At 44.9% G+C, this 21,006-nt stretch overlaps 1 protein-coding gene across 5 annotated transcripts in view; it reads left to right on the top strand.

Moving 5' to 3' along the window:
- Positions 1–21,006, top strand: part of JAKMIP2 (janus kinase and microtubule interacting protein 2) — a 172,842-nt gene that overhangs the window by 110,726 nt on the left and 41,110 nt on the right. For all 5 annotated transcript variants that reach the window (XR_014839019.1, XM_085014955.1, XM_021084964.2 and 2 more), the window contains 9 exons: positions 6,423–6,920; positions 10,348–10,557; positions 12,389–12,487; positions 13,598–13,744; positions 14,402–14,542; positions 16,262–16,318; positions 17,418–17,537; positions 18,424–18,552; positions 20,350–20,433. Coding sequence is in view for 4 of the 5 variants with exons in the window: in XM_085014955.1 (XP_084871081.1) it covers positions 6,423–6,920; positions 10,348–10,557; positions 12,389–12,487; positions 13,598–13,744; positions 14,402–14,542; positions 16,262–16,318; positions 17,418–17,537; positions 18,424–18,552; positions 20,350–20,433 (1,485 nt within the window). In the remaining variant the exon portion in view is untranslated. The remainder of the gene's footprint in view (positions 1–6,422; positions 6,921–10,347; positions 10,558–12,388; positions 12,488–13,597; positions 13,745–14,401; positions 14,543–16,261; positions 16,319–17,417; positions 17,538–18,423; positions 18,553–20,349; positions 20,434–21,006) is intronic.

Raw genomic sequence — 21,006 nt, 5'->3', positions numbered from 1 at the left:
TTATTTAGCAGCTCGGGTGGAGAAAGCATTTCCTCCCAGGTCTGTTTTTTTTTTTTTGGACCAGCACTCCGAGCCATTAAGCCGGGGTACTTTTCTGTTTGTCGCCTCTGTGGACATGGTGAGGCCGAGATCCACTGCTCAGGTTGTGTGCGTCGACCAGGGGTTGCTGTGAGATGTGAAATCCACCCATCCTCTCCCTCAGAAGCCCCCTGCAGCGGCGGTGACTCCCACAAGCACAGAAGGGGTGGAGGCACAGGAGCAGCAGACAGGGCTCCTGGGGTGCAGGCAGCGAGTCAGGGGCCGAGAGGCGTCGGCTCCAGACCCAATTTCCACCCTTGGAACAGCAGCCCTTCAGTCTGCAAGGCACCTTCACAGCCCTCACAGAGATCCTGGGCCAAAGGCCTGCTAAGACTACCCTTCTGATGTCCCTGAGAAAAGAAACGAGTTCCAGCCGTGTAACTCATTTGCTGCCAGTGACGGAGCCAGGATGGGAATTCCCATCTTCTCGAAGGTCAAGGTCACTCCATCCTGCTCCAGGGCGCTCCCTTGTCCCCGGCCAACCTTCTCTCTCCCCCAGGACATGTGCTCCGGAGCGTCCAGGTTCACGGCCACGTCGGGCATCCGGTATTTCCTGCTGTCTGTGGGTTTAGTTTTGTGTTCAGGACGTCTGAGTGGCGAAAAGCAAGAAGTGAAAAGAGAAGCTTTGGTACTTGCCCTGTTGATAGAGTCTCCCTTACACACAACCTTCCTGGGGGGGCTGCCTTCCCGTCCTTCGCATCTCCTGTTTGAAAAAAGAGGCACGTGGTGCCCATGAAGATCCTGGCAGCCCCCTGGCAGTTTATAGCTCTGCAGCAGCCCACGCAGATAATCCAAGCTGAACCTTTTGCCAGCTTATCTTGTCTTGATAACCTCGAAACCCTCCTTACCTGGATCAGGCTGTCCGATGTTTAATGCTAGGTTTCTAGCATCACCTTGAAGTTCAAGCATTGCCCTCTTTATCTTGGCAGAATTTACGGTGGCATTTTTCAAAGGCCAGACCAGAGGGAGGACGGAAGAGGGAAATACAATGTGAGGCCAGTGGGGGCGAGTCGTGAGTTTTCTTCCATCTGTCGTATGGAGGCTTTCCCCAGCAGGATTAACCTTTCCTAATGCTCTTTGTTTCCTGAAAAACCTCTGGGAAAAAAGGCGCCTGGGACGGGTAACCTTCAGATCCCTGCTCAGGGCTCACCCTGTGGCCGTGTCCCACCTCAGCCGCCAGTCCTTCTGTGTTCACGTCATCCAGGTGTCTCCTAAGCTAAGATGTCCCTCAAGGCGTCTGGAGGAAACCCAGTTTTATCTTCGAACCTCCCTTTTTGTCATGCTCTTCCCAGGGTGATCACATCAGCATTCACAAGGACAATAACACGCGTCCTTGTGTTGTTGGTGACGTGGGGACAGCATGACATGGTATCATGTGAACATATGCAGCCCTGTGCGTCAGAACTCAGAGGGTCACACCTACCATGTCTTAGTAAGGCTGATCTCCCATGGGTCCCCGCCTTTCCAAAGGACTTTGCATACCTCGTGGGAGCCAGTCCTCACAACCACCGCATGAGAAGCTTAGATCATCCGTCCTGATTTACGCATGGGGAAACCAAGGCTGAGACGGGCGCCCCAGCTTGTTGCTTTTCCAGAGAGAACAAGGAGATTTGGGGTGTCCCCTGACCTGGCTCCTGGTCCACCCTGGCTCCGATCGGCCCTCTTTATGTTATAGGCTTGTAGGGAGCCTGTTCCCCACTTTTCTCATCTGAAATTCAGGTTCTGCAAATACTGCTTCATCATAGAGCTACCGAGGAGGTCAAATGTCCTGACAGGTAGAAAGCCTTTAAAAAGGGCCTAACTCAGACGTAATGGGTTCAGCCCTCGATGAAAGCCAATTATGATGTGATGGGGTGAGTTTCCTCTCCATAGGACATTTCCAGCCATCAAAATTGATTCTCTCTTCAACAAAATCATTTTCTTCCATTTCAAAGTATTGTCATCTTCACATTTTTTCACTGTTACTCAGGAATAGTTCTTTATTTTTTGTACACTCATCCTCATGATTTGCTTTAAGATTTTCAAATCTGTTTCCTTGGTGGTACAATCTAGGCTGTCAATAATTTTCAAAAGATGACTTTACTACAGAATTTTTATTGGTTCTTCTCTTCTCCCAGAGGTCAGTCTCATCCTTTGCACCTGCTTCGTAGTAGCGCTCTTCTCCCAAGCTTCAAAAAAAGAGAAAAAAATCACACCTAGAAATACTGCCAAAAATGACAGTTCCCATGACAACCCAAATGAGTGGACATAAGTGCCAAAAGTAATTCAGTACCTTTACATGTTCTCTGAATTCTGTGGATTCCTTTAATTGATGGGCAGAGAAAGGGGACGGGAATGATCTGGCCTGTGGGCTGTCGTTTGCCCCCTCATGATCTAAAAGATGCCAGTTCATTGTAGAAAAATGGAAAGTAAGATTTACCTTGTCCTTACTGAAGCTCTGAGAGAAACGTCTTGCAGAGGACAGGCAGATAGTATATATTAAGAGTGTTTTGTTTTATTGTTTTTTTCCCAGGGAAGGGATGCACGAGGGCTGCTCTGCCTACAGTATAAGCCTGTGTTCTTTCACCTGTGCGACAGGATATTTTATTCTGGACTCTGTTTACAGAGCTAGCCAGGGAAACACACGTCTTCCTTTCTTTAATTCCACACACAAGCTTTGTCTCTGTATCATGTGTTGTGCCGGCAGCCATTGGGTGGACAAAGACGAGCAAGGCTCATTGGCAGCTTTCTAGGAGTTTCCTCTCTGAGGCGGCATAAGAGAAGAGGTGGTGAGGGCAGGCAAGTAAACCAGCAAACAGCAAAGCCACAGCAGAAAGAACCATGGGAAGGGACCGGTAAGGAGCCATGAACAGAATACACAGAGAAGACACATGCCAGAGAAACGAGTTTGGTCCTGGGTGGTCCAGGTGTCGTGACCAAAGAGGGTGGCATCTAGCTGGGCCGAGGGGACTGAGAAGACCCCAAAAGAAGCTGGGAGAAGGGCAGGTCAGAAAGAGGAAGCTGTCAGCGGACAGGTACAAAGACGCAGGGCATGTGCTGAAAACAGAATAACCCCTTGTTATTCTGTGCCTGGAGAGGTAGAGTGAGACGTTGAAAAGGAAGCTGGAATTCCAGCCAGAGCTTCTGAGCTGAGAGAGGCAGCCGAAGGGCTGGGGTTGTATGCCCCAGCACAAAGCAGCACTGGGTAGTTTTTGAGCAGGCACATAAATCAGAAAATACAAGACGTTACTAAAAAAATGTAACAGTGGTATGAAGACAGCTCGCTTCATTAAATGAACCTCCAAGAACTCTGAAACGGTGCTGTCCAGAAGAAAAATAACATGAGCCACAAATGCAAGCCACGTATGGGGTTTTAAAATTTCTTATAACAGCAATTTCAAAAAGTAAAAAAGAAATAATTTCAATAATATACTTTATTTAACCTAATTTCCCCCCAATTTTATAGTTTTAACATGTAATCAATTGAAAAATTATTAATGGGGTAGAATTATCAACGTTAACCTCACACTAAGTCTGGAAATTGAGTTTGTATTTTACACGTAGGGCAAGGCTCCATTCAGACATGCAGTATTGCATGCACTCTGTGTGGCTAGTGGCCCTTATCGGACAGCGCAGCTCTAGAGCCTGTGTGCTAACAGGCATCTGAGAAGGGCCTGGGCTGATCTGAGCACAGTCATTTGAGGATCTGGCTGCTTATTGCACCAAGTTTCCTGGTGCGCTGAGTTCTTCTCGAAAAACCAACCCGGGAACAATTGCGGTACCTTTAAGATAAAATATTGATAAAATGCCGTGTGGACTTAGAACATCCTTTGTTCTAGCGAAAGGTAGGTCAACGGTTAAGGTAAGTAAAATCTCAGGCACTTGACATTATCACAGTGCGTTGCAATGAGGAGTTTGGATCTTAGCATTTTTCAGCTGGAAAGGCTCTTAATGGTTATTTTATGAAAACTTCTAGTTGTACAAATGGCAGAGACTCAGTTCAATCAACTAGATATTCCCCTGGGGCTGCCCAGTTCTTGCCTTTTCCCAGGTCCGTGTGCATGCGTGTGCGTGCGTGTGTGTGTGTGTGCACACGCGCGCACACACGCGCATGCATGCATGTGTGTGTGCCTGCATGTGTGTTACTGAAACTCGGCCTCTGTTTACCAGTGCCGAATAGAAATGCAGAAACAGAGTTTTGGATGAGATAGCAAAGAATAACTTTGTTGCTTTGCCAGGCGAAGGGGGGCTATGGCGGGCTAGTGCCTTCAGAACTCTGTCCCCCACCCCCGAGGGGCGTGAGGAGTCCTACAGTGTCAAGAGCAGGGCATGAGTGGCTCCTGGACCTTCTTCTGATTGGTTAGTGGTGAGGTCATTGAGAGTCTGTATCATCAGCCTTCTGTTGCAAACCGCCGGGGGTCTGCGTGCCTGTGGGCAGCGTAGGGTTAACGTCTCCCACCTGGTGGGGATTTCGGTATGTACACAACAGCTCAAGAACCATGGCTCATACCTTTATTATCTGTAGTCCTTGAGGAAAAACTACAGGTCCTTGACTTTGTTGAGTGGCTAAATGATGATTATTCTGTCTTGCGACTGTTTCCTTTTCTTTCTGCATTTTCTCTCTTCTCTAATCAAATTGCACTTTACAGTTTTTCTACAGACAAAAGGCAGGTAAAGAAATGGGTGAGGGACTATTCTGGGAAGGCCCTATAGAATCCGGCTCAGTTGTGTGTGTGTGTGTGTGTGTGTTCGCTTGTCCACACGACAGAGAAAAAAGACAGCAGCAGAGATGAGGACGGGGGAGGAGGACTGTAGAACAAGAGCCCAGTGAGGCATTCTCGAGCTACAGATGCCATCCTGATCCACTATAGCACAGGCAGACTCGCAACCAAATTAAGGTCATGCCTTTGCTAATGTATAAAGAGATCTGTGTTATCCTCGGAAGTATTTTTACCAGGAGAAGGTTTTGGAGGTTTTGGGTTTTTCTTGGTTTTTTTTTTGGTTTGTTTGTTTGGGCCACACCTGTGGCATATGGAGGTTCCCAGGCTAGGGGTCCAATCAGAGCTACAGCTGCCTGCCTCCCCACAGCCACAGCCACAGCCATGCAAGATCCGAGCAACATTTGCAACCTACACCACAGCTCACGGCAACGCCAGATCCTTAACCCACTGCGTGAGGCCAGGGATCGAACCTGCATCCTCATGGAGGCGAGTCAGATTTCTTAACCGCTGAGCCACGAAGGGAGCTCCCAGGAGAAGTTTTTTAGCCAGAATACCTGACAGGTAAAAAGATGAGAAGGAATGCTTGATTGAAGTACTTGGTGTGTTGGCTTAGGTCCAGAGAGAGGGAGATAAGAGTGGGGTTTGTGAAGGGTGCAGACAGACACCCATGGAGCAGAAACAGCAGCAGCCACTGACTTCCCTTAACACAGAGGGCCCTGCACTGCAGGAGGTTTTAAGAAAGGTGAGGTTGAGGACCTATCAACTGTTGTCACTCCTTACCTCCCACTTAGCAGTAGTTATCTTCTCCCCAAAAAAAAGAAAAGGGGGGAAAAAAAGGAAAATAATATGCCATGACTTTAGGCTCTCATTTATTAGTCCGCATATAACATTGAATGGTGAACTATCCTGGCCGTCCTAGGACAGCCACAGTTTATCCTTTGGACCCAGCTAGGGGCATGCAGTCTAGAAAGCTCTCCAGGTGGTCTATTTGAATGCTTCCCTTACCAAGGTGAAAACTATTTATGGCACCACTTCCTAATTTTACTGTGTGGACCAGCCACCTGGGGGTTGTTAAAATGCAGGCTCTGACTCTTAGGCCCTGCATTGCTGAGCGGAGGGAGAGGCACCCGCTGCCTGTCTGCAGCCCACACATGGAATAGTAAGGCCCAGAACATCAAATCTCTGTCAAAACAAAGTAACGTGAGCCTCCTCGGGGATTGCTCTCTTCCAGTTGGAAGGCCTGTGGTTTGCAACACAGGGGCCTGGAATTTGAAAAGCGATGAGGGGTGTGGCTCAGTCCTAACAACCCGACTGGCATCTATGAGGACAGGATGCAGGCTGGATCCCTGGCCTGTTCAGTGGGTTAAGGATTCCGTGTTGCTGTGAGCTGTAGTGTCGGTCAAAGTTGCTGCTCGGCTCTGGCGTTGCTGTGGCTCTGGTGCAGGCTGGCAGCCGCAGCTCTGATTTGACCCCTAGCCTGCGAACTTCCATATGCCAGGGATGCAGCTCTAAAAGGACCCCAGAAAAGAGAAAAGAGATGAGGCCTTCACAGGTCCCAGGGGTCTGAGCTGCCGCTTCCGGCCTGGGAGCATCTCTTTCTGATGAGGCTCACTTCTTTTCATCCTTCCGCCCCTCTGCCTTCAGGTGTCGAAGCTCGAAAGGGAGAAGACTCAAGAAGCCAAGCGGATCCGGGAGCTGGAGCAGCGCAAGCACACGGTCCTGGTGACGGAACTCAAAGCCAAGCTCCACGAGGAGAAGATGAAGGAGCTGCAGGCGGTGCGCGAGAATCTCATCAAGCAGCACGAGCAGGAAATGGCCAGGACAGTGAAAGTGCGGGATGGGGAGATCCAGAGGCTCAAGTCGGCGCTGTGCGCGCTCCGGGATGGCAGCAGCGACAAAGTAAGGACAGCGCTCACCATCGAGGCCCGTGAGGAGGCCCGGAAACTGTTTGACGCAGAGCGCCTTAAGCTCTTACAGGAGATCACGGACCTGAAAACGGCCAAAAAGCAGGTGGATGAAGCGCTAAGCAATATGATCCAAGCGGATAAAATCAAGGCTGGGGACCTCCGGAGTGAGCACCAGTCCCACCAGGAAGCCATCTCCAAGATCAAGTGGGAGTCGGAGCGGGATATTCGGAGGCTGGTTAGTAAATTCGGGGCAGAACCTTCTCTTTCCAGGCTTCTGAGCGTCCTGGGGCTGGCTTCTCCGCTGTTTTTCCTGAGTGGGTGATCCCCAGGGCCCTCCTCCTCCTCTCTCGAGAGCACTCTGTCCAAAAGTGCGGCCCGGCCAAAATTGGCCTTGTAAAAAGTAAAAAATTTTTGGAGTCACCTGTATCATTCTGCCAGCCCCACAGGTATGGAGAGATCTGTCTTCAGTGACCCTTAATTTCTTGGATGTCTATAAAAATATGCTGAATTATGAACCCTTCCAAAATGGGCATGTTTTGTAGGCTTTCCATTTGTAAAATGTCTTGGGGCTTTTGATGAGGGTAGGGAACTGTCTGTGGCTTTCAGGGTGTCTGAAAAGGGCAGCCACTGGGGACATCCCGAGTGACTCACTTGTCTTAGCCCCAGGAACCGTGTCTAAAAGCAAAAACATAGAGCTGTGCAATCCCTAGGCATTTTAAAAATAGACCTTCTTTCCCAGGATAAAGAGGGGCCATTTGAAATAAGGGTCATTATAGTTCTTAAGTTGAATGTCATTCCTCAGTAGTTTCTTTGCTGTCACCAATTTGCACGACTGACTTCAGCACCTGCAGAGTTGAGTCTTTCTTTGTAATATGACCAAAGCCACACGAGTCCCTCACTTTGCCTAAAAGTAAGACAAATACTTAGTTACTATGTGAAAGCTGTCATGTCGCTGTCTTCGAAGAAATGTTAATATGCATCTGTATGCAGAATGTTTCGCTTTAGTTATATCTTTGCTGTATCTTATCAGATTAACTCTCCCTTATTAGAGTGTACTTTATTCTTCTCTAAAAATACTTTCTTAGGAAAAACTATACTTTCCTTCTTGTATCTGTCGATTCTAAGCATTTATACTCTGAGAACCCCAGTTATATTCCTTGGAGGATATCTCTAGGATTTCAAATTTATGTAAAAAGTGGTTATCATAGAACATTTTAGAAAACTAAACATGTAATTTTCTTTGTACTGCAATACAGTATGACTGTAAAATGTTGCGTTTGCCACTCTTTCCAAATTCTTTATCTGAATTTCATACTGCTGCGTTGGTTGACAGTACAGACCAAACACAGTGCAGAAATATTGGTCTCTGCCCTGCCTTTGGTTTTTAAAAACAACAATAGCTGATGAAGAGTCAGGATTGTCAGTGACCTCTGAAGTCGGCAGGTAGGTAAATAAAAAGGAAGCTTTATATGAAGTATTTTTGTTTGTTGATGGTTTTCAGTGTAAAAATCTACAAACATATCCACTTGTTGATCTGTAATTTTTTCCATGACTTCCCTTCACCAGTATGTTGCCAAAGGACATGCAAAATCCCTCATAATAACAATGTAAGAAGAATGGTTCAAAAATTGGGTGCAAACAGAAAAGCAGGGGGAGCTTTTTCAGTAATGCAGATGCACTTGTCTTCATTTTTTCCTTTTTCTTATCCTGTTCTTACCCCAAAATCCAGTTCTGTCTTTGGAACCAGAAGGGAGGGAAATGGGAGCCATTCTGCCCAGAAAATTTTCCTACAGAATTCTTGTATGTACCCCCCTCCCCATCTAAGAACTAGAACTTTGGAAGATTGTCAGTGTTCTGAAAGCAGAGTCCATGCTTATAACCAGGATTCAATAGAGACTCCTCCCCTGGAGTTACTAGAACTTCTACAGAAAACCATTGGGAACTGCTGGATGGATAACCTTGGCATCAGTAGGGCACAGAGCCTAGTGGAATGGACTCTAGAGTCAGAGACTGTATTTTAAATCAGGCTTCATCACTTATTAACCATATGACCACGACCAAGTTTTTAAACCTCTGGGCTTGCAGTCATCGCCTGTAAAATGGCGATGTGAGAACCTACATAATAGGATTCTTATACAATGAATTAAGGTACATAAGACTCCGAGTACCTTGACTAGTAAAAGATCAATACCTTTCAGTTATGAGGATGAGAATGATTCTGTGGGCATAATGGGGCGATTTCCCAGCAAGTGCAGTTATGGAGAGTACATCAGGACCACCTAGGAGCGTGCAGATAATGGAGCCGTGGTGAATGCAGAAAAGACCGTGGATGACAGATCTAGCAAACGAATGTGCCCTTAGATAAGAATCACCCTAAGTGCACGTCTCCTGCAAGGACATAGAAATAAAGACAGTGCTCTTACTCCCAAATTAGTAAGATGGTGTTTGATACTTACCAGGCCATCAGATTGTATCAGAGGATCATGCCTCTCAAAATTGATCTAAAATTTAGTCATGCAACTTGGAGGCAGTAGCTCACAGATAGTTCCACATGGGAAAATGTGACAACACATTTTATAGAACACAATAGCAATTTCTGTGTGTGTGTGTGTGTGTGTGTGTGTGTTGGTTTTAGGAGCAAGCAACACTGATACAAAGTGATTTGTATAAAGTGTCGTTTTTAGCAATAGAATAGTCTAACAGAGTGTATGTATTAAGTGTATCTATTTCTGTTTTGAATATTCTCCTGAAATATAATGAAATGAGAAGAAAGGTTTCGCCCAGTGGCTGTGCTTTCTTCAAAGATTGTTCACTAGCCCTCACCCAGGGATGGCAAAAGGTTTTCAGTCCAAGGGAACTCGGATTGCTTTTGGAATCAAGTGCATTTGGCCATTACTTTGAGAAATATTTCTGCAGCCATGGCCAGACTTAACCAAAAACAAGTCTTGGGATCAATAAAGAGGTCCCACAGATAGGGGTGGGAAAGTAGTGGCTACGATTACCAGGTAGAGTCCATTCCTATTTTTGTCCCAACCATGATTTTCTGACAGTAGTGGCAAATGGTTGCTCAGAACCGGCTGCTCTGAAAGTTGAAAAAGAAGGGAAGAACCTTATGACAGACCCAAGGAAAGACCTCACTCTCAATTCACCACCTGAATGCAAACAGCCTGGTCTTAGGAACCAGGGGGCTGCCGGAAGTCTGCAGCTTCTGCAGTTACCAATGACTTGTTCCTCGGTGCTACCGCTATTTAAACGGAACTCTAAACTCATTCCCCCAAACAGGAGGTCCTATCACAAATGGTCGTGGAAAACATTGCAGTAGAATATTTAGCATCTGTCTTTCTTAACACTGATGACCCATTTTTAAGTTGACTTTTGCTTTCCATAGCCAACAAGCCCAGACTGTGTCAAACAGTGTACTGAGTCACAGAATCTACATAGGATCTGCCAGAGAGAAAAAAGTTACTCTCCCTGGCACCCAATTAGTCTAGGATGGCCCATCATTACACAGTCCTGCCTTGTCTCATTCGTGAAGTCTCTATACACGCCATCGCCATGACTTTCTTTCCTGTCTCAGTAGAAAGCAGTTAAGCTCGTCATTGTAAAAATGCCTTTCTTTGCAGTGTTGCTAAATAAGATGTCCTGGGTGTCATTTCATTCAGATGGATGAAATCAAAGCCAAGGACAGGATCATCTTCTCTCTGGAAAAGGAACTGGAGACACAGACGGGCTATGTACAGAAGCTCCAGCTGCAGAAGGAGGCTTTGGATGAACAGCTCTTTCTGGTCAAGGAGGCTGAGTGTAACATGAGCAGTCCGAAACGAGAGATCCCAGGGCGGGCAGGGGATGGCTCTGAACACTGCAGCAGTCCTGTAAGTCTCTTCAAGTTGAAGAAGTCGGGAGTCCCCTTCTATTTAGCTCCCAAGTCTTACTTTTCACTTAAGCTCTTTTCCTGTTGACTAGAGAGAAGTCAATTCCACCTCCTACTATAAAATCATCTTGGGAGTAGGGTTTTCTAAACTCATAGACAACAAAATCATCTGCACTGCATTAGCTAATCACAAGAGAATTACAGATCTTTTAAAATCCCTCATAGAATTTTTTCTGGCCAGATGATACCTGTCCAAACAGCAGCCTATTATAAGAATCATAAATAAATAAAAATACTTTGCCTCTTGCTGGCAGTGTTCCCTTGTAATGAACAATTAGGTTGGAAATTGGTAAAAAATGGTTATCAGCTGCAGGGATCAAAATGTGTGACTGTGTAAAAGACTAAGCCGTTTCTAATGATCACTTGAAAACTTCAAGTCTGATTGCATTTGACACTTCCTTCCCTGGGTTTCCATCATTTTATGAGAAATTATTTTCAGAAGGTCAGTGATAGAAATAAGCTTATATAGAGTTTTCTTTCATATCTTAGACCTCTCATATTATTTAGCTACCAAAGGAATGAAAATGTATTATGTAGGACCAGAAAGAGGTTCTAAAGTAGTACTTAGAACTGAGGAGCTGAGTAATGAATAATGTATGGATCGCTCTTCAGGGATATACAGATGTGGCAGAAAGAGTACTAAACTAGAATCGAGCAGGTGTGAGTGAGTTTTGGTTCTATCACCGACACTTACCTGCTGTGTAGCAAAATTTTCAAGAGAATGGGTCTAGAGTCAGACCTGTCAGTTTAAATGCTGGATCTGCCGTTTATGGTGTGACCTTAGGCCAAGCATTTGACTGACTCCTCAGTTTCCTCATCTGTAAAAGAGAGGCAGTGCTGATGCTCCATGAGCCGGTCCTCGGTTTAGAAGAGAAGGTATGTAAGAAGCTGAGTACGGTGTGTGGCACACCATTAGCATTCAAACATCTTAGTTACTGATCTGTTGATAGCAGTCACAGGACTTTGAAGGAGTCACAACCGCCCTGAACCTTACGGGCCTGATGAATCCTCTAGGATACTGTGGGTCCAGGGATATGATGCGTATGAAATGGCTTTGTCAACAGTGCATCACTATCAAAACGTAAGATGATGGTGGAATCGTAAATGTATATGGCCCCGTGGACTCTAGAACACAGAATTGATCCATGACTGCTGTGTGTAAAGTGATTCTATGACTATTATATCAAGTGGGGAAGCCAGTTAATCTGGGCAGAATCTACCAGCAAAGTCCATCCTGTAGTCTGCTGCCTTTTATACATGAAGGTAGTGCACCAACTTTCTCATTTTGACCTTTCTCTCCGGGAGTATGCAGGAATTTACAATGCCCAGCCCCACCCCCTTTTCTGTCCTCTCTGTGGCTAAGCGTATTCATGGCAGGACGTCTGTCTAGGCTGTGGGAAGCCATGTGCAGCCATGACACAAGGGGTGCTCCTTGAACCTCATGTAATCACAGGAGAACCTTGGCCTCCCAGCTCACAGATCTCGTAGGCTGATCCGACCATCTACCACCCCCTTTGCCAGGAGCCGGCTCCAGAGAGTATCTGTCGCCAGGAATTCACTTGTAATTTCCACCAGGCATGGTCCTGAAACCAAGCAGTGAATATTGGGGTTGGGATAGGATAAAAATGGACTCTTCTCTGAGTAAGAGAACATTTAACTCTCACCTCATGAGCCGGGTGAGAGGAACTCAGCCTCGTACTTTTATGAGCAGTATTCTTAAACTTTGTGAAAAGTGTTATTGAGGAAACACTCATCTTAATTTTCATGGGTAGGATTTGCGAAGAAATCAAAAGAGAATAGCTGAGTTGAACGCCACTATAAGAAAATTAGAAGACAGGAATACCTTGCTTGGAGATGAACGAAATGAATTGGTGAGTTCTGATCTGATTTTTTTAATCGCATTATTTTATAAGCATTTTGTTCTCAACGTACATATGATGTTATGGAAGTGTTATTTAATAAGCAGAAATGCGCAAATAATAAAGGTACCAGCTTAATAAACATGCCCAACGTGATGTACCCGTATAACCCCTACCCAGGGGAGTAAGTGGGAGATTAGCAGCGTCCTCCTCTTCGGACCTCTCTCCATCACATCTTTCTAAAGTTAACCACTGTACAGCTTCCATCCCTGGACATGCCTTACCACCATTTTAAAAATGTGCCATCAATGGAATCATACAATGATGACTCATTTGTGTCTGGCTTTTTTTGCGGTGGGGAGAGTGTTCCATTGTGTTGCATGTAGAATGCATTCATGTCTGTCCTCTATCATATTCAATTATGTATGATATATACTTACTACATGCATATATACACGCCACAGGACAATATATACGATATGCAACATGATACAGCTATACACACATATGGTAAATGTGTATGTTTATTCTATCGTTAATGGACATTTATGTCATTTTGTAACAGTTTCAAGCTGTTAATGATGCTGCTACATGTCATGGTGAAACAATGTGTTCTTGTCTGGGGGGACCACACCAAGGAGCAGAATTGCTGGCTCCCAGAGTATGCGTGTAGTCGGCTTCAGCAGTTCCTACCCACAGTTTTTCAGTTACTCTTACAAGTACCTTCCCTCCAACAATGTAGGAGAGTTGTAGTTTCTCCACGTCTTCCTCAACATGCCAAGATGATTGATCGTTTTAGCCGTTTTGGTGCATGTGAGGTATATTCTTGTAGGAATTTCATTTTTATTTTTCTTCTCATTAATGAGATGAAGTAACTTTTCAAATAGCTAGTGGCCTTTTGGGTATCCTGTGTGATTTGCCATTTGTCTTATGCCCATTTTCTTTTGTACTGCTTTTATTTTCTTATTAGTATTACGAATTTTTTACACCCTTTTGGGACCCTTGCATTTAAAATACTCTGCTCTGTGCCTCATACTTTGCATGCTTTATGGTGGCTGTTGGTAAAAGGAAGTTATTTTCCGCCTCTAATCCCAAGGGACATGTTGTCTTCTGTCTTCCCAGTTAAAACGCGTGCGGGAAACGGAAAAACAATGCAAACCTCTTCTGGAAAGGAACAAGTGCCTCGCCAAGAGAAATGATGAACTGATGGTATCTTTGCAGCGCATGGAAGAGAAACTAAAAGCTGTTACCAAGGAAAATTCAGAAATGGTGTGTATCCCAGACTCTGTAATACCATAGCTTCCTTTATATCACACCACTAGCCTGACTTAATGGTTTTCCCCAGTTTATTTTTAAAATACAGTGCTATTGATGGCAGTTTAGACTTTCCCTTATGTAAGCAAGAAACCTTGAAGGAGGAAAGCAAGAGGAAGTTGCTGGCTCTGAATTTTCTGGGCTTTGTAATTTTGCAGAATGAGAGGCTTGCCTCTAGGAACCCACACAGTCTCCAAAAGCTCCGAGACAGAGAAGCTGACTCTCGGCCCAGCTCCTCAGCCACAGAAACTTTCTTCCAACAGTTTCACTACCATGCTCTTTGGAGAGCCGTGCAGTGCATACCCCTCACCTCCCAAGGTCTTGGTAATAGCTGGGAATAGGTGCCGTCATTTGCATTATGTATGGTCAGTGATGTGCTAATGCAGTCTTTCATAGACTTCCAACCCAGCCGTAGAGATCTTCAGGCATCCCCAATAGTTTCTACCTATTACAGCAGACAGAGTGTATTAGTTGGTGTGTGTGTGTGTGTATTGAAGCTGGGCACTTTTCAAATTTAGCTGGAATCCCTCAGAGCTTCTACAAATATATTAGGTTAACCACAAAAGTTTAGAATTATTAAAGTCGCCAGCTGCTCTTTTTTTCCCAATCCAGAGAGAAAAAATTACATCCCATCCACCCTTGAAGAAATTAAAATCTCTGAATGACCTCGATCAAGCTAATGAAGAACAAGAGACAGAGTTTCTGAAACTTCAGGTCATTGAGCAGCAGAACATTATTGATGAGCTCACAAGGGTGAGTCTTGCTTAATCTCTAAACTGTTCCCAAGGACAAGTAGCCAAGAAATCAGCATGCACTAGAAGCACTTAATAATTTTGGGTTAGTGCCAGAGGCCCAAGCTCATATGTTTAAAATATAAATAGGTTCAGGAGACTTTATCCTAAAAATATTTTATCTTATTTAACTGTTTTATACTTTCCCAGTTATAATCCTTTGGTTAAAAATTTGGTAACACAAATAGCTGCAAAGCATATTAAAACAACTTTCAAGTGCATTGTACAGTGAATAGGTGGATTGGGTGGGTATATCTTATAATTACCTTCCAGTGTCAAGATCCTGGGGTGCAGAGATTAAATCTTTTGCCTTCAGTCATAGGACCATTGGTCTCTTGTTTCCCAACACCTAATTCAGTGTGAGGCACACAGTGGAAGTTTAATACCTGTTTGTCAAGTGAACAGCAATATCACAACAACCCGACAGCTGAAATTCCAATCCCGATCTGACCGCGACTTCCCTACCTGCCCAAGTCGGAAAGGCTGTTGTTAGCCCAGCTGCCTCTGGCTGAGGTCTGTGTTACTGACAGCCTGAGACTGAGCCCTGCAGCTGCATCTGGTCTTTATTCTGTGAATGACCGCGGGCCCGCTTGCACTTCAGCACCAGACCAAGGCCTCCCTGGTTGAACCAGGGATGTGATGCTGGGGAGTTGCAGGCAATGGTTTGCAGGCTAGGGTGAGCCAGATGAGTTACTGCCACTGACGAAGAAGAGCTTATAAATCCTGTTTATAATTATTTGTGGTTCAGCCTTTTTAAGATTTTCTGTGTTGAGTCTATGTTTTACTACATATGCTACATTAGGAGGGTCGTCTGAGTATACATTGTAAAACTTTTGGATGTATTGAGAGTGCATGATCAAATCACTTTTATTTCTAAAGGTGGACAATCAAAAAGGTTAACACCACTGGCTTAAAGCAAATTTCTTCCTTCCTTCCTTCCTTCCTTCCTTCCTTCCTTCCTTTCTTTCCCTTCCTTCCTCCCTCCCTCCCTCCCTCCCTCTCTCTCTCTCTCTTTCTTTCTTTCTTTCTTTTGCTTTTTAAGACCTCACCAGAGGCATTTGGAGGTTCCCAGATGAGGGGTCAAATCAGAGCTACAGCCCCTGGCCTACACCACAGCAACAGGGGATCCAAGCTGTGTCCGTGACCTATACCACATGGCAATGCTGGATCCTTATCCCCCTGATAGAGGCTGGGGATTAAACCTGCATCCTCGGGGATCCTAGTCGGGTTCGTTACTGCTGAGCCACGAAGAGAACTCCCAGCAGATTATTTCTTAAACGTGGCCTTGGAAGCTCTGTACCCCTCCATTCCCTTCTACTTTCTTAATAACTCAGTACTTAAATTTAAAGTAATCTGGGGCCTGAGAAAATTGAACACTTGTGCTTTGCGAGAACACGAATGACTATTTTGTATTAGATCTTTGAGTATAAAACAAAGGATACCAGGGACACAGTGTATTTCGTGATTGTGAGGCTCTTAGATCGACATCATTTTCAGGGAAAGTTGTAGAGTATTCTTCCTTTGCAAATAATTAAGTATCAAGGCCAAAAGTTGCCAAAATTTGCAAAACGTATCTTAATTTACATAGAAATATGTCATGCCTCAGGAAAGACATGTACCCACTCGGGGTCTGAAATATGTACCCACTCGGGGTCTGAAAAGTCTTTCCTCTGTTTTCCAGGACCGGGAAAAGCTCATTCGTAGGAGAAAGCACAGGAGAAGTTCCAAGCCCATTAAGGTAATGAGAAAAGTAGGTTATCAGGCTCTGGCTGTACCCACACAGCCAGAGAAGTGAGGCTTTGCCAGGGAGTCTGCCTGCAAAGATGGAATAAATCACATGTTCCTGAACTGCAGGGGTTTGCTTGCCAGAAGGAAGTCTCTTCTCTTGACACTTTCAGAAACCCCAAAGTGATGACGTTGTGGATTTTAACCTGAAAAGATTTGCTTTAATATGACTTCGTCGGAGAGAAGCCACTCTCTCCGACGATGGAGGCGTAGAAAGAGTCCCCTGACTTGGGGGCCTCTTGGGATCACACTGCAGGTGTGATCACATCAGGAGACCCAGATGAGTGGCTCTCGCCCCTAAAAATATTAGCATCTATACCCATCCTGTCGTTGATTAATGCATTTTCATTCTTCACTTGGGCAGTGTTCTTGATAATGATTCTCCCAACCCACCAGTATCTGTATAGCCTCTTATAATCCACAGTTGTGTTATTTCATTTGTCTATTTGTTTGATTTTTGTTCTTAACCATTACATCACTTGATTTGGATGTGAAATTCGATGATAGGACTTGATCTCCCCTTCACGGAGATGCCTGGATGTTTTGTTTTGTTTTTTTGTTTGGTTGGGTTTGGGGGGGGGTGGTTTGGTTTTTGTTTTTTGGTTTTTTTGCTGCACTCTTGGCATGTGAACGTTTCCAAGCCAGGGATAGAACCCATACCATGGCAGTGACCCAAGCCACAGCATTGACACTGCTGGATCTTTAACTGCTAGGCCACCAGGAAACTCCCCCTTGATTATATTTTAAACACTGGACAGAACAAATCACATGAACTTATCATAGTATAATATGTGGTATAAAGAAAGATCCCATGTTCCCAGGAAGGGAGCCAAATATTAATGAGTCTTCCTCAGAATATCAGAGGGGAAATAGCAGGGTCAACCACTTATTGGAATTACTGTGTTCACGCCTAATATGTTTATTTCATCAAAGAAGCATTAAAGGATCCATATCATCTCTGTTTGCATGGTGACCGTTGACAGTGTTTCAGTAATATGTTGACTTTCTCCACTTTTAGTTTTTTGGGTAAATGTGTCCTCTCCCTCCATTAGAGGCCTGTTTTGGACCCATTTATTGGCTATGACGAAGACTCCATGGATTCAGAGACGTCATCCATGGCCTCGTTCAGAACAGACCGCACACCAGCTACTCCTGACGATGACTTGGACGAGGTGAGCTGTTTCACTGCTCTCCTCTTGTGTGTTATTGTCGCCGAGTCTGTCCTTTGAAAGGGGAGAAAAAGCATTTCACTCTTTACCTCCTTTATAATCTTATGATAGTGACCAGTTTCGAAACCGTTGCCTGCCTTTGTCACCTCTTGGAAACTAGCTTCACCTAGGTCCTGCAGCTCTTGTAGAGACTTCTCTGAAGCTCCACTCTGCAACGCAAAGACGTCTTTCAAAATTAAAACTTACTCTCCCAGGTTCTTCATCCAGAGAAGGAGTGAAACAAAGAACTAGCTTAGAGGAACAAGCTTTTAAATAGAGTGTAAGACGGTGTTGAGCCAAGTGTGCTGTGTAGACCATTTTCATCAGAGTTGTCTAGGAGGTTCCGTTAGAGTGAAAGTTCCTGGACTCTCCTCCCAGCTCCTGTCTCAGCATCCTCGGGGTAGAACCCCCAAATCCGCACTTTTCACAAAACTCCCTGATAATTGTATTATGCTCTGAAGTGTGAGACCTCAAAAGCTGTAAAACTTTGTGTTTATCATTGATCTGGGGAAGAAGCAGTTGGATATGAATGTATTGGAAAGAACTGAGACTAAAACCCTGATTGTCATCTCCTCAAATTTGGATCCAAAATCATCGGTAATCCAAGCCCAAGTGGGTAATAACCAAAAATGGACACATAAGCAAACACTTCTTTTTAGAGTATCTGCAACATCTGTCTCAAAAGCATTATGGTATTTGTGCCCATATATGTACGTGAAAATTAAGAAGAAAATCACATAGAATCCAAATAAATATTTGTCTTTAGAAAGTGGACAGATGTTACTATTTCACATTGAACACGGGACCCGACCGTCATTATTTTTTGGCTTTCTTTTTTTTTAACCTCAAGAGTTTAGCAGCTGAAGAATCTGAACTACGATTCCGACAATTAACGAAAGAATACCAGGCTCTCCAGAGAGCCTACGCCCTCCTGCAGGAGCAGACCGGAGGCGTCATTGATGCTGAAAGAGAAGCCAAGGTGAGTGTCCATCTGGGAGAGTGCCCCGCACTGGCTTACGACGGTCACAGCAAAAAAGTACTGCGGACATGAAAGTATCAGTAGGATGGCTTTCCTGCACCCTTCTCTCTACTGCAGCTTTTGAACTGTTCTATCTTTTATGTCAACAAACCTTGGATCTCGAGATATTAGGACCTGCTTAGATCCATGGCTTTATTCTTTTAAAGATAGTTGAGTACATAGTTCTTATTTTTGCTATTTGAAAACCTTGCATTTTCAAAGCTGGACAATGCTGCATTTTGATAATCCATTCTTTTAGTTTTGGGCTTAAAAAAAAAAAAACTTTTATCTTTCAAAAGCCATGGTGAGCCAATTCCTTTTCTTCGTTAATAAGTGCCCAGCGTAACATGGCCAGCTTACTGAGAATTGTCAGAGACAAGATCTCATTTAACCCTTGTGGCCAGCCCCCTGCAGTAGTTATTTTATAAAAGAAGATTTTGAGGCTCAGAGAGGTTAATTGAATTGCCCAAGATCACACAGCTCATAATCCCAGTTGCAAAACTGGGATTCCCACTCACAGCTTACTGAGTCAGTTATTCTTTCCGTTATGTCAAAACTGCCTCTAAGTCTATTTCAAGAAAGAAATACATACAGCACTGATAGTTAGCATTTATTGAGTCCTTGCTGCGTTTTAAGCATTGTGCTGAGTACTTTCTGCACATTATGTTTTGCCATCCTAAAACAACCCTATGAGTTAGATGCTATTTTTACCTCCTTTTTACAGGAGAGGACATTAGAGCTTAGTAGGAGTTAAATGCAGCTTAGGTTAAAACCAAGATGTGTAGCTTAGATTGAAGCTAGGATAGGAGCATAGCCCTTCTGAGTTCACTCATAACCCCCATATGCCATAACTGCCTCGTAGATGAGTTGACATGGGATGAGAAAGAATGTGACCACACAGTGATTTTATCCTACTTCCTAATTAGAGGATACTGAGAGGTCTTGTAGGAACTACGGTTAGTTTTTTACTGGGAAAGGCTATTATAATTATATATTTTAAATGGCAGCATACATACATACATACTTGCCCATGAATACACATCTTTTAAAAAGCCACTATGGGGGTTCCCATTGTGGCTCAGTGGTAACGAACCCAAGCAGTATCCATGAGGACACGGGTTCGATCCCTGGCCTCGCTCAGTGGGTTAGGGATTCAGCGTTGCTGTGAGCTGTGGTGTAGGTCGCAGGCATGGCTCAGATCCTGCATTGCTATGGCTCTGGCGTAGGCTGTAGCTGCGGCTCTGATTCAACCCCTAGCCTGGGAACTTCCATAGGCTGCAGGTGTGGCCCTAAAAGAAGACACAAAAAAGAAATAAATAAAAAGCCACCGTGATTTGAAATAGACAGGCAATCCTTAGGAAGGGATGCATTTGTGCTTTCATGTCTGTGCCCCAATACTGTTAAGAGCTGTGGTTTCCATGATCAGTTTCGAGTGTGCGTTCTTACCAACAAAGGATTGGTCCATGAAGCTCATAGCACATCCGCTTTTTTTGGAGAGGCGATGATACAGAAACCAGTCGTCTTTCTCTAGTCTCACCCTCCCATCAAAATACAGGGTTAACGTTATTTATGGCCATCATAGTGAGAAAACTTCCTATTCGGCGCAAAAGAGTCTGAAACAAATCAAGATGATAGAAAAAGGTGTGTTAGAAAATCGATTTTTTCTTACTCACCGAGTCCTAATCCAGGAACATGAGGGCAAGAAAAATGCTGAATTACCGTTTTATTCCCTGAGTTTTGGTATTTCGATTTCCCTAGGCTCAAGAACAGCTCCAGGCAGAGGTGCTAAGGTATAAAGCCAAAATTGAAGATCTGGAAGCAACTCTGGCTCAGAAGGGGCAGGTAGGCATTTGCTTACTCGCACTTCTGCAGAGGCAGGCGATTCTGCCTGACCTCCCGGTAGAACCCCTTTGCACGGACCCATCCAGGACACGGCTCGGCTCTCCACAGTGACCCTTCTCAGACTGTGTCAGGACATTCCACTCTGTTCCCGTCCCTGGTGTTTTGCTGGCCAGAGCGTGAACCCAGCTACCGCAGCGAATGAGGTTGGGCACGAGAGCGAATGCAGAGGAAGAAGAGCCCTGTCCATTTAGCCCAGAGTGGTCGTGACCTGCAAAGGCAAAGGCCTACCCTCCAGCTGCATTCGTTGCCTCTATGCTGCATTGACGGTTCTGCATTTTAATGTTTTCCATCCATACGTATCTAGCCTGTGTGCACTGTGGCCCTTTTCACTTTTTGCCTGTGTGGTCACTTCTGAGTCCCCAGAAGGCTGGTCCTGGATTATTCAGACGGAAAAAGATAGGGAGAGCGAGGGACAGTAATGAAAAGAGGGTTCAATTTTCCCAGCGCCTTTGGCCCCAGTGTCTTGGAATAAGGAGCTGGTCAGGGCAGGTGTCGCTGACCAGCCGTCGGCAG

This window comes from Sus scrofa, chromosome 2 (assembly GCF_054392235.1).
Source record: "Sus scrofa isolate SSC_HxYL_T2T_F1_AM1 chromosome 2, Sscrofa_HxYL_maternal_Yorkshire_Landrace_v2.0, whole genome shotgun sequence".
NCBI classification, from domain to species: Eukaryota; Metazoa; Chordata; class Mammalia; order Artiodactyla; family Suidae; genus Sus; species Sus scrofa.
The sequence above is the reverse complement of the archived record's forward strand: the minus strand, read 5'-3'. Positions and strand labels throughout refer to the sequence as shown.